Source organism: Sinocyclocheilus grahami, unplaced genomic scaffold, assembly GCF_001515645.1.
Source record: "Sinocyclocheilus grahami isolate Dianchi unplaced genomic scaffold, SAMN03320097.WGS_v1.1 scaffold93.1, whole genome shotgun sequence".
NCBI classification, from domain to species: Eukaryota; Metazoa; Chordata; class Actinopteri; order Cypriniformes; family Cyprinidae; genus Sinocyclocheilus; species Sinocyclocheilus grahami.
This window is the reverse complement of record NW_015505272.1, coordinates 550051-562603: the sequence shown is the minus strand read 5'-3', so window position 1 is coordinate 562603 and position 12553 is coordinate 550051. Positions and strand designations below refer to the sequence as shown.

The window sequence follows — 12553 nt, the reverse complement described above, 5'->3', positions numbered from 1 at the left end:
ATATTTTAGTAATGGTGTGTGAGTACAGTAAAAAGTACTGTTTTTACAGTGGAGTAAAAGTACCGATACATCACTTAAAATGCACTCAAGTAAAAGTAAAAGTACACAATTTTGAAACTACTCAAAAAAGTACAATTACTGACAAAAACGTCTCAGGTTACTTATGTAACCATGGTTCCCTGAGGGGAACGAGACACTGCGTCCTCTAGGGGTCGCTATGGGGAACGCCTCGTCGTGACCCGTGTCTGAAGCCTACATTAAAAAAACACCAACTTGTTTGGCCGGCGACAGCCATGACGTCACTACCGTCGCAACTAGTACAAAATAGGCGCCGGTAGCGCACATCATCACTTCTTCGTCTGAAGCTTGTGTCCGCAGCATGGCACAAAAACTAGAGGACGCAGTGTCTCGTTCCCCTCAGGGAACCATGGTTACATAAGTAACCCAAGACGTTCCCTTTCGTGGAACTTCGAACTGCATCCTCTAGGGGTCGCTATGGGGAACGGTATACCCACGCCGCCATGCTGAGGGGAGTGCAAGCCAGAACCATGGCGAGCCACTAAGTACCAACTACACCATATCGCTATGGGAGTTGCCCCTGTCCTGGACTTAGACGGCTGTCAGTGACATTACTCCCTACGGCCAGAAGCCTAGGCTGCCAAGGCACATTACTAGAGCCTCACAGTGTGCAGGTCCCACTGGACAAGATTGGTAGTAGAACCCAGGCTACCAATGGTCTACCACGGGAATCAGTCTCTCGAGATTGACCTCTGGTGTAATGAGGGACGGCAGGGGCCACCGTACCAGCTGTGCCAAAAAAATCCTCCTCGGAGGTGGTGCCAGGGCCTAGAATCATGAAGGATTCCTTCCAGGGAATACGACCAAGAGCCTTTTTTACTTATTGGATCAATTACTAGTCTTGGCCTGTCACTCAATTTCAGCGAAAAGCTCTCACAGTGCACGCAGATTGCCCCCTCGAGGACATCGCGTGCGTGCTCCTCGCCCAAACAAACAACGCATAGATCGTGTGAATCATCGGGTGTCAGAAACCGCTGACACGGATGTACACACTTTCTAAACGCTCCGCTAGTGCTCGCCATAGTAGGAAAAGAAAAGGCTCTTACTTTGCTTTTGGAATGCACGCTTCAAACAGAACGGTCAGTGAAGACGAAGAAAGTGATGATGTGCACTACCGGCACCTATTTTGTACTAGTTGCGACGGTAGTGACGTCATGGCTGTCGCCGGCCAAACAAGTTGGTGTTTTTTCAATGTAGGCTTCAGACACAGGTCACGACGAGGCATTCCCCATAGCGACCCCTAGAGGACGCAGTTCGAAGTTCCACGAAAGGGAACTGAATTACTGTAATGTGAGTATTTGTAATTCGTTACTTCATACCCCTGTCTTTTAGTGTATACAAAGCGCAATTACCCCTGATGACAGAAACAAAATAGAAATCTACATTACATTTTCAAATGTACTACAAAAATAATACAAAAACAAGCACAGCTTTTCCGGCTTATAATTTATTTCCAATAAATTAACGATTACTTTTATGTTCACAAGTTAACGTGTTTGTATATCAACATAAATATGTCTACACAATACAATATATAAATAGTTTTATTTTATGTGTTGAGCTGAGGGTGGTAAAATGTCAATAATAAAAGTTTAATTATTGAGCAAGAACTCTGTAACACATTAAAAACAACTCAAAGTTAGCCCTTTACTCATCTCTTAACTCATTCCAAACCTGTATAACTTTCTTTCTTCTGTGGAACTAAATAAATAAATCTGAGAAAATTCTGAGAAATGTCTTATTGTCTTTTAGTCCATAAAATGAATGTCAGTGGTAACGAAAATACGGTTACCAACATGCTTCAAATGATCTTCTGTGTTCTGCAAAAGGAAAATAAAATGCCATACAGGTTTGAAAGTACAAAATTTTACTTTTTGGGTGAACTATCTCTTATAGATTTGTGATACACTGAATGGGGGAAATCTACAATTTTAAACATCTTTGACGGAGACACAAAAGCTGATTCAAGCTATTGCTGCAGCTGAACAGTCCTCTGGGCACTGGAGTTTCCAATACAATGTTGTGATGTTTTGTAACAGGCACACTCTATTGATTTGATGAACATTTGTGACAGAATAAATGCATCTGCTATCATTTTAACAAATTGTCTATACAATTGTAAGGTTGTTATTGTGAAAACTACTAGTTTTAGTAGTTATATACAGTTTAGCAGTTTAACAGATTCATCCTCAGCACTAATCACCGACAGAGAAATATGTCACTTAAGAAGTGCTCTCTGACACATTACCTGACAGATTAAAGTAACACTGCTACTTGATAACTAGTTTTCAAGGTGTTCACTTGAGAAAGCACAAAGATGATTAATTTCTATTTTGTTATGACACCTCACATATAATAAACTTTCTCCAGTTACTTACATTTTGTGTCCGATTAAGATCACTCAGAAGGAAACAATACAAAACTACGTTAATGTTTTACTTTCACTCAGTTCCTATTTGTGTACTGCTCGCCAGCTAAACTTTTCAGGAAGAGCCCAAAGTGTTTTAATAAATAAACTTACTCTGATATTGACATTACGACTGCACATCGGTCAAAATGCTCTTGAGTGAACTATCATGAAAATATGTCTGTATGTAGACCAGGGGAAATAGTAGTATTAGTTAGCGTTTATAATGTTTAAGTATTTTCTATCATTTCGAAAAAGGTTTCAACCAGGTATTGTATGTTTCATAACACTAGATGGCAGTAAATTATAAGATTAAAATAAACATATTTTAAATAGATTTTTCTTAATGTAAAAAATACCGACAGCTTCACTTGTATTTTTAGAAGCATTGATGAGAGACTGCATGAGGTTCATATTTGAGTGTATGTTTATAGTATTGTGATTCTGATGGGAATCTACAAGAACTGACAAAGACATTTTTATTTGAAAAAGATTAATAAAGTTTAATATTTTAAAAGATTAATAAATGAAACACTGTGAGTGAGAATGTATACAACCCATGACCTGAACTTTATCATTAGTCCAAACCTGTTTTCACCCTGGACACTGATCAGTGTAAAAACAAACAAGAAAAGTTCACCTCAGCAAATAGAAATCGGAAATGTTTGCTACCTAGCAGCATGCTGCTAAGCAATGTCAACACATTACAAAAACTAAAACTATTTTCTGATGTTTTCTAATACACAAAAATAAGACAATCCCCAAGCTTTCTCAAAGATTCAAAAACACCAGGCTATATCAAAAACTAGACACATCATACCACCTATAAAAGAACAATGAAGCGTGTGTCTTTCCATGTAGTCATGCATGGGCAGACTCTGCAGGACACTGTTGAGTCTAGGTAACAAATGTTCGTTTCTCTCTCCCAGTCTCCCCGTCTCAAGTGACACACAAATAAAAACAAACACATATCAGCATTCCTGGGCCTCGCTCAGTACTCAATTTCATTAAAATTTTCAGAAAATCCTGAGTATGCGATGCTGTCTCCAGGATCTAGAGAAAGAGAGAAAAAGAGAGTTATAAAACGTATAAGCACATGTACAAATACATCCCCTGTGTCTTACAGGGTGCCATATTACTGCTGCCTCAGTAGACACATTCAGATAACTATAGTAACAGTATGTGATCCGTCCACAGACACATCCCAGTGAGAACTGCAGTAAAGAAAGCACCTGCTCCCCCCACCTGCTGTTACTGCACTGCAGCCACCTGACCTCACACAACCTACTGCAATACATCACATAAAAGAATGAGGACGACGCATGGTACTTCCTGTTCAACCTTTCCCAACCTTCCTGTTCAACATTCCCATGATATATATATATATCACGTGGTCCAACCAATTTGCAGAAACAGATGGGAAAAGATGGAAGGAGGGTCCCTGCAGACCTTCAAAATTCAGACAGTGAATGTTTCTTATAGCTCCTCTATGATAAAACCACTGCTCTTTGAGTGTGAGTTTTAGTATAGTGTTTAACTGATTTTTATTTCAGTTTCGTTTTAGTGATTTTAGTACTTAGAACTTCAGTTAAAACTTGTTTTATTTCATTTAGTTGCAAAGTCAAAAATTTAAAAAATTTATATTTTATTTAAGGTTTTTATAAATTAGCAAAAGCATTTATTTATATATATATATATATATAGTTTTAGTTAGATCATATTTATACATTCAGATCATAAACTTCCGTCATCTTACGTATCCAGGAATTTGCTTCTCTCAAAAAAATAAATAAATAAATAAATCATATGTTCTTTATCAACATTCATTTATATTTTACTTTTAGGACTATATTATCACTATACTCCCCTGATAATATAGTCCTAAAAGTAAAATACAAGTTAATATTTGTATGTGCATACAGATAGTGGCCCATTTCAATAGTTTATGTAGTTTGATTGTTTACTTTCGGTGAAGCAGCCATGAAACTTCATGTGAAGAATTTCAAAGATTTCTGTGATACAAGCCTCCATTGTACTAAAAATACACACAGTGTTTCCATATGGCACTTGACTTGGCAGTAGTCAAAAAGGATTTCCAAAATGCCTTTTGAAATCATTTCTGCTTTTAAATTCAGACATGTGGATGTGGACAGGTCACATGATACTGGTGTTTGTTAAAAACAGCAAGTGATTCAGCCAGGAATTGGCTGGTGGGAGCAAAATGCCAATAAAGCACCCTGTAATAAACTTACATCACCATGTGACACAATTACCATCTGAATACGGCTTTTTCTCATTGTCAAAAGGGCAGAAGTACCTGCAGCAACCCGACAGTCACCAAGGGTCACTGAGATGTCATCGAGAGACACAAGCCCACAGTCCCAGAAGTTTCTGCAGATGCTGACAAATGCTACCTTAAAGGGAAGTTAAGATAAAAAAGTCCATAATGACAAATAGTTAAAATAGGGAAGAACATGGTCTCTAGTATGTTATAATTTTACCCAAAAACAAAACAATAAGGTTTATTAAACATTAATTAAAAGTTATTTTAAAAGACAATACAAATAACCCATGTAATTTGTCCTCAACATTTACAGTACAGACCTTAGTTTAAAACTCTTTGATTTTTTTGTGGTTTTTCTCATATATGACTTTGACATTTTGAGAAGGCACAAAATATTCGACAAATGGAAATGCTGTTAATGGGGTTTTGATGTGGTTTGCCTGTAGACAGACACTCCCTTCAAAAGAGTCTTGCGCTTCACTTATTATCCCTGAGATTACAAAAGGAATTCACACACGGGGTGACCCAAAGTTCAATAAAAGATTTGTTACGGCTTATCATTTGGAAATGACAAGAAAATACTTTACTAAAACAAAAAAGGATTAAAACTGAATTTGTGCTTATCATTCAGGACAATATCCTTCTATCACCTATAATCTGAAGAACACTTAAACCTTCATGTTGTAACTGTATTCTATTTGAATATATTTTAAATATAAAAATATATTTATTATATTAATTATATTTATATACTTAATATTTAAATATAAACGTATTTTAAATACTGTATTTAATATATTTTTTAATGATTTTTTTGCTGAGATGGCAAAGGTGAATTTTCTGCAACCATTACTCCAGTCTTCAGTGTAACATGATCCTTCAGAAATCACTCTAATTTGATGATTTGATGTTCAAAAAACATTTATTATCAATGTTAAAAAAACAGTTCTGCCGATTAATATTTTTGTGGAAATCATGATATTTTTTCAGGATTCTTTGATAAACAGAAAGTTCCAAAGAACAGCATGTATTTGAAATATTGTGTATAAATATAAAAGTCTTTACTGACATGTTTGATCAATTTAATGCATCCTTGCTGAATAAAAGTACTAATTTATTTATTTATTTTAAATCTTCCTGACCCCAAACTTTTAAAGGGTGGTGTACACAAAAATAAAGTCATAAAAAACAATGTTACTCTACTGGATAGTGAAATAAATTAATATTAGCCATTATCATGCGCACAACCCAGTCTTGAAGAAACTCATATTTAACAACAATCCATTAATTTTACACTTACCTTAGTAGGCATGGGCTTTAGGTATGTGACTTCCACCTCTGTCCAAACATCTTTAGACCTCTCAGACACGGTCCAGATTTTCTCCTGAGCTATGTTGTTTTCATCATAGACATAGAGAGCCAGAGCATTATCTATTTTCATGAAGCCATGCAGGGCATAGTAGAACCTGAGGCAGTATTTATGGTTCCCTGGTAGGGACGGTCCAAAAAGACGACCCACATACCCTGGACGAGAGGTATGACGAGTGTTGGCCAAGAGAAAAGACCCTGGGAATGTAATGGACATGAAAGATTTATAAATCATAAATAATCAGTGAAATAAATTATCATTTTATGAATGTTATCTTATTTTGTAACTTTTTTGTTCCTTAAGTTTTCCTCTTTTATCATATTAAAGGAATAGTTAACTCAAAAATTAAAAGTTGCTGAAAATTTTGTCATCCTCATGTATATGAATTTGTTTCTTCTTCAGAACAGATTTGGAGAAATTAAGCTTGCTCAGTAATGGATCATCTGCAGTGTATGGGTACCGTCAGAATAACAGCCCAAACAGCTGATAAAAACATCACAATAATCCACAAGTAATTCACATGATTCTAGTCCATCAATTAATGTCTTGTGAAGTGAAAAGCTGCCTGTTTGTAATAAACAGATCCACCATTCAGGAGTTTTAACTTTAAACCATCACTTCCTGTCATAATCCAACAATCCATAATCCATAATAATGCTTTCTTCAGTGAAATGGAATAATGTGGATTATTGTGATGCTTTTATCAGTTGTTAAAACTCTGACAGCACCCATTCACAGCCGGGGATCCACTGGTGAGCAAGTGATGTAATGCAAAATTTCTCAGAATCTGTTCTGCTAAAAAAAAAAAAAAACTCATCTACATTTTTTTAATCAAATGAGTACATCTTGATTTTTGGGTAAACTATTCATTTAATAGTTTTTCACTATGAATACTGATTTAATTAAAATTAAATATACATTAAGTAGGAAATTGTAGGAATCTCACTGATTAAAGCAGCTCCATAACATTGAACTTTATTGAGTCAAATGCACATAAAAATATCATATATACTATATGATGTAAATGTATGATATTTACATTAATTAATTAATTTATAAAAAAAAGAGTCTAAAAGTATCATTAAAAATTTCTTCATCAAGCTTGTACACATTTGTTTAAGTCAGATTCCACAAATTTGGTGAATTGATGAAAAGAATAGTCTCACTTCGCACCAGTGCCTGTAGTGTGATCCCCGATGCGGTAAACATTTGGTTTCACAGAGACCCTGTTCCACACTGAACCTCCAGTCTGTTCCTGATAATACTGACACAGGCCCTCCTCAAAGTTACAGTTTGCCACAGAGGGGTCAAACGCTGGCTCTGGAACATGAGGCACATGAAGTTAACTCACATCATGAACATCTCCCACATAGGCAGACTTTCTGTAAAATGTAACTGATGACTAAATGGAATGTCAGTGTGGTTGCTACATAACAGGACAACAACAAGAAAATTCCCCTTTAAACAGCAATTTTGGGCTTTTTTGGGTTGTTGAATATAATGCTGAAGGCCCCTCTTAGAAAAATGACTTTTTTTTGTCCCAAAGTATATTATGTTGGAAAATACATTTCTTGTTATCAAATATTGGTGGAGCAACATAATTTGATCACAGGAAAATATAACGTCTCGGTTACATATGTTGACACTGACATTTGGGGTTTCCCTTGGGAGCCCAAGTCACATCTGAGTAGTAAAAACAGGTCAATGAGACATTGCTATATAAGGAGGTGGTGTGCATCCACTCATTATGCAAGAACAGTAATGGTATACACAATGATCTGAAGGATATGTGTATTCAATCAAAGAAAGGTTTTCCTATGAATTAATTAGAGAACAGTCCATTTCTCTGGGCATTATGTGTCTTTCTTATGAGGAAAATGAGGGAGTTTGTCTGCCTGCATTCCTTTAGGCCATAAAACCAGTGATATCAGCATTGGTTACCATGGAACCAGAGGCCTGTTCTGCCTTTCTGAGGTGTTAGGTGCATTTCGGGGGAAGGGTCCATAGACCCTCGTAATTGGCCATTTGGTTAGGTGACGGGGAGTTCGATATTATTTGTTAAATATAACAAAAAGTTGTGTGTCTGATTGGTCCAAATGCTACAGGTTTGTGCTGCATAATGTCTCCGTTTCCTCCTTCAGGGAAACAGCTTTACATATGTAACCGAGACGTTCCCTTTCAGTCTGTTGCTTTCAGTGTTATTAATGTTTGGGCTCCATATGGAAAGCGCCACAACCACTGAAATGTGTTACGAGATCTGGTGATGCGGATGTTGGCAGGTACAAGCGTGCCAAGTAACAGCAGGCATTCCACATCATAACCTACCCAGCGCCCTGTTGTGAGCCAGAGGAACTTTCGTTTGGTTGGGATCGCAAAAAGCAGAACTCACAACAAGGAGGGCCACAGCCGCTGTTCCTTTTTCCAACAGGAAAGAGAAATTCCACTCTTTCACAATAGTTGTGAAAGAGCTGTTGGTAAAGTCGCGGCCAGATTTATTACACTGAGGAAGCATACCAAAGTCCATGCGGCGAGGGACACACAAGGGATCACCCGAAGGGAATCACTACATGTGGGGCACTGAGCTCAATACAGGGGCTGACCAACAGGAATACAACACAATTACTAAACCTGGCCAGCAGCACTGCCAACAACTCTAGGCAGTTGATGTGCCACTGGAGTCAAGGTCCTGTCCAGGAGCCCAAGGCTGCACGCTGATTGCACAGAGCGCCCCAGCCTGTTCTGGAGGCATCTTTTGTAATGACAGCATGCCTGGACACTTGTTCTAAGGGCACTCCCGCCCGTAGAAAAGGAAGGCCCGACCAAGGGCTGAAAGTCTGGCATCAACCCAGTGTGACATGAACGCAGAGAGCGCCACAGTGCCATGCCCATCTCAGGACTTGGGCCATGTAGCCAGTGCTGAAGCGGTCTCATATTCATCAATCCAAGCAGCGTCACCGCGGCTGCGGATGTCATGTCCCTCAGGAGCCTTTGAAATTTTTTTAGTGGAACCACTGTTTTCCTTTGAATAAGTTCAGGCAGTTCAGCACTGACTTATTAGTGAGCTTGGCTGTCACAAGTCCAACAAGTAGAGCTTGCTCTTTTCCCAGTTGACCTGAAGCCCCAACTGGCTGAGGTACTGGAGCATCAGGTCCCTATGTTCGTGCAACAGATTCCAAGAGTGAGCTAGAATGAGCCAGTTGAGGATGCCCACCTCCCTTAATGGTGCAAGGGCACCCTCTGGCTGCCACTGAGGTAAAGAAGACACTGTTGAACCTAGGGGGAAGGCTGGTGAACTGAATTGCATAGCAGAGTCTGATTGTTTGAATGAGCCATGCTCCCAGACTCCGTACGAGTGGCACCAAAGGGACAACCGACGCACCCACGTAGGGGCAGAGATGGGGAGCAGTGGGACCAAACCCCGAAGGCAGAGCGTCCCGGAACAGGGGTTGAGTGTGGACTGTGGAGTAGGACTCACCCAGCACCTGAAGGGTGAAAGGCTGGCTAGAGATACGTTAGAGGAAGCAACGCCTCCTCTAAACAAAACCTCTTGGCCTGTGGTGAAAGGGAAGGACAAAGCTGGGAGTGAGGAAGCAGCGTGTCGCTCACTGCCAGACTGCGTTGTGAATGACCAGAGATTGGGTTAACTGCTCTTTCATTGATCATTTTGGTACCAGGAAACATAAATTCAGCAAAAGATTCTATGCCTGGCCCTCCTCTGGGGAAAGGAGCAGTGCCGTCACCACCTCCTGGGAAAGAGCAGTCCCCTCCATCTCTGGGTTGCCCATGCCAGGGCCGCTTCTCTGCCTGCTTGGAGGGCTTAGGGGCCACCTGGGGCATGGGCCTGTGGAAGCTTGACGTTACAAGCTGAGGTGTAATAGCAGCCTGCACTGGAGCAGATGTAGACACCAAAGGGGATGCCTTTGATGATGAGCAGACTGGAGGCCAGCCCCGTGGTGACATGGTGGCAGCAGTATCACGCCGGGGCAAGATAGGCTTGATGGCCTCCTTCTGCTTCTGGACTGCCAAGAACTGCTGGGAAAAGTCCTCAACAGTGTCGCTGAAACGGCCAGCCTGCGAGATGGGGGCGTCAAGAAAGCGAGCCTTGTCATCTCAGCAAGGCTGAGCCAGAGATGTCCTCCAAGAAGGAGGAAGCTCAGCCGAGTCGACGTCCTCTGAATCGCCTGATCCCTGATGCCTCAATCGACATTTGATCCTCCTCCGGAGGATGTAAATGAGATTGTACAAATTCATACGAATTAGCCACAAATTGGCCAAAGCATAAAATAGATACGAATTGTCAATGTGTTCCAAATGACCTCAAAATCAATCTAAATATTTCATGTAATAACATCACAGATCAGGAATTTGCCATCTATATCAATAAACACATTTAAGAATGATGCCGTGAGAAAAAATACTATCAAAAAGTCCTTTTACTCTGAGGATTCTTTATCCCAATTGTGCTCGAATAATTGAACAGCACAGATTTTTTGAATCTTCACAGCCTAATAAGAATGGTAGAGAATTACTTAAACAAGAGAAACAGAAGTACAGAATACAGTGTGTTTCCAGTGTCCCGATTAAAAAGACATGTCTACAAAAGAGTTAACATATGTTCACAAAGTTACAGTGCCTGTTGAAAAGAAACCATAAAACTTACTTGTGGTTTTCAAGCTCTGTAAACAGCTGTATTGTGTTATTTGGGATTATGCACAGTTGCATAAATCGTTTTAGTGCTTATTATGTAACAGAACCGCACTGACCTGTCTCTGTGTGGCAAAATTCTGGGGAGAAAGAAATGTCATCCAAAGCGACATAGCCACCACGAGGACTGTTGAACGCCACCTCAAACACCATCTAGCAAACCAAATACACCAATCAATCTAAATTAGATACATGAAGTGCCCAACATGAAGGGAACAATACTGCACAAATTAATTAATTCATTTGGAAAACCAAAATGTTTAAAATGGATTTAGTTTGTAAGCATAAAAGTAATACAAAAACACTTTAAGGTTCAAAGGAATTAGTAACACTTCAGACAGTGAACTCATCTGCTGGAGAGAATCTCCAGACTCCACACACACTCCTACTCTCATTATTTACATTGTCTCCCAGAGTTGGCTGCTCACACTCAAACATGGCAGCCACAGAGCTAGCTCTTCACTTTATGTTTATACTATTCCTACAGATGCAAAATAAACACTCTTTTCTCTGCAGAACAGAGACTATGTTATGTATAGCTCTTTGAACTACATTTGCAAATTACTAAAGATATCTCTTACCATTGTTAGTTCATAATCAGAGCAGTTTAGATCAAATTTATAAGGTCAGTTTTCAAAAGAACTATCCATACTTGATTTAGTTACAACAAATGTGTACAGTTTTCTCTACTCATTGAGGATTTTGCTAATTGCAAAAAACAACATGGCCTAATAGCTGTCATTTCTCATTAACACCATAAATTTCATGACATATCATGAAAATCTGACTTTTCCAGGTTTTAAGTGCTATAATCAGGTCTCCGGTGCATCTACCAACCAAGGAAACGTAAAAAAGTTCAACCCAGTAACTTTGTTTTGGTAAGCCTTTTTCTGAAAGCGTCTGAGAAAAGGAGCGCGTCTGATTTCGCTCCCTTGGTGACGTTGCAAAGGAATCTCATTATAATATTACCGCCCCTTAATCTGTAAGTTTCCACCCATGATGCCGTCACTTTGATTTTGCAAGCGACAACGGTGTAACAGTTCTAATGCCATGGCCAAAGTTTTAGCAAAACATGCTAACTGTTCTGTCTTTGGCACACTATTTAGAGTCCCAGCCTCAGAGACAGTGCAGTGGATTTATTTATTTATTTAATGTATATTGCTGCTGCCACACAGATCTAAAATAAACATGTGATTTATTTCTCAGCAGTTTACCTCCACAGACATAACCGACTGTTTTTGTAACTCGTGTGTGTTTTTAACGTTAACTTGTGTGTGAATGAGAACTTAGTTTAGTACTCCCATGCTGTGACAGCCACTTTCTGCACGTGTGCTTCGGATGTGTGCGCTCAGAAAACCGTATATCAGAAGTTTAAACTCATATGGTTTAAAACGCATGATTTCAGAACGATAAACATTATAATCAGAACCAAACAGATGTTCTTAGCAGGTACGAGCTGTAATGGCACAGCTCTATTTTGGAAAAGGGGGCGGGGAGTAGCAGCTAATTTGCATTTAAAGAGAAAGGCCTGAAAAACTGTGTTTCTGCTTCCACTCAAAATAGGCATTTTCAAAATGTTAAAATAAATGATCTGTGGAGTATTTTGAGCTGAAACTTCACAGACACATTATGGGGACACCAGAGACTTATATTACATATTGTAAAAAGGGGCATAATATGTCTCCTTTAACATATACATAATATTATATAT

At 39.1% G+C, this 12553-nt stretch overlaps 1 protein-coding gene across 1 annotated transcript in view; it reads right to left on the bottom strand.

Annotated features, from left to right (window-relative positions):
* Positions 1-3476: 3476 nt before the first annotated feature.
* The window catches only part of LOC107587536 (MAM domain-containing protein 2-like), a 22347-nt gene continuing 13270 nt past the window's right edge, over positions 3477-12553 (bottom strand). The window contains exons 7-11 of the mRNA XM_016275351.1: positions 10902-10995; positions 7312-7458; positions 6070-6335; positions 4803-4899; positions 3477-3538 (exon numbers count right to left, since the gene is read on the bottom strand). Coding sequence (XP_016130837.1) covers positions 3477-3538; positions 4803-4899; positions 6070-6335; positions 7312-7458; positions 10902-10995 — 666 coding nt within the window. The remainder of the gene's footprint in view (positions 3539-4802; positions 4900-6069; positions 6336-7311; positions 7459-10901; positions 10996-12553) is intronic.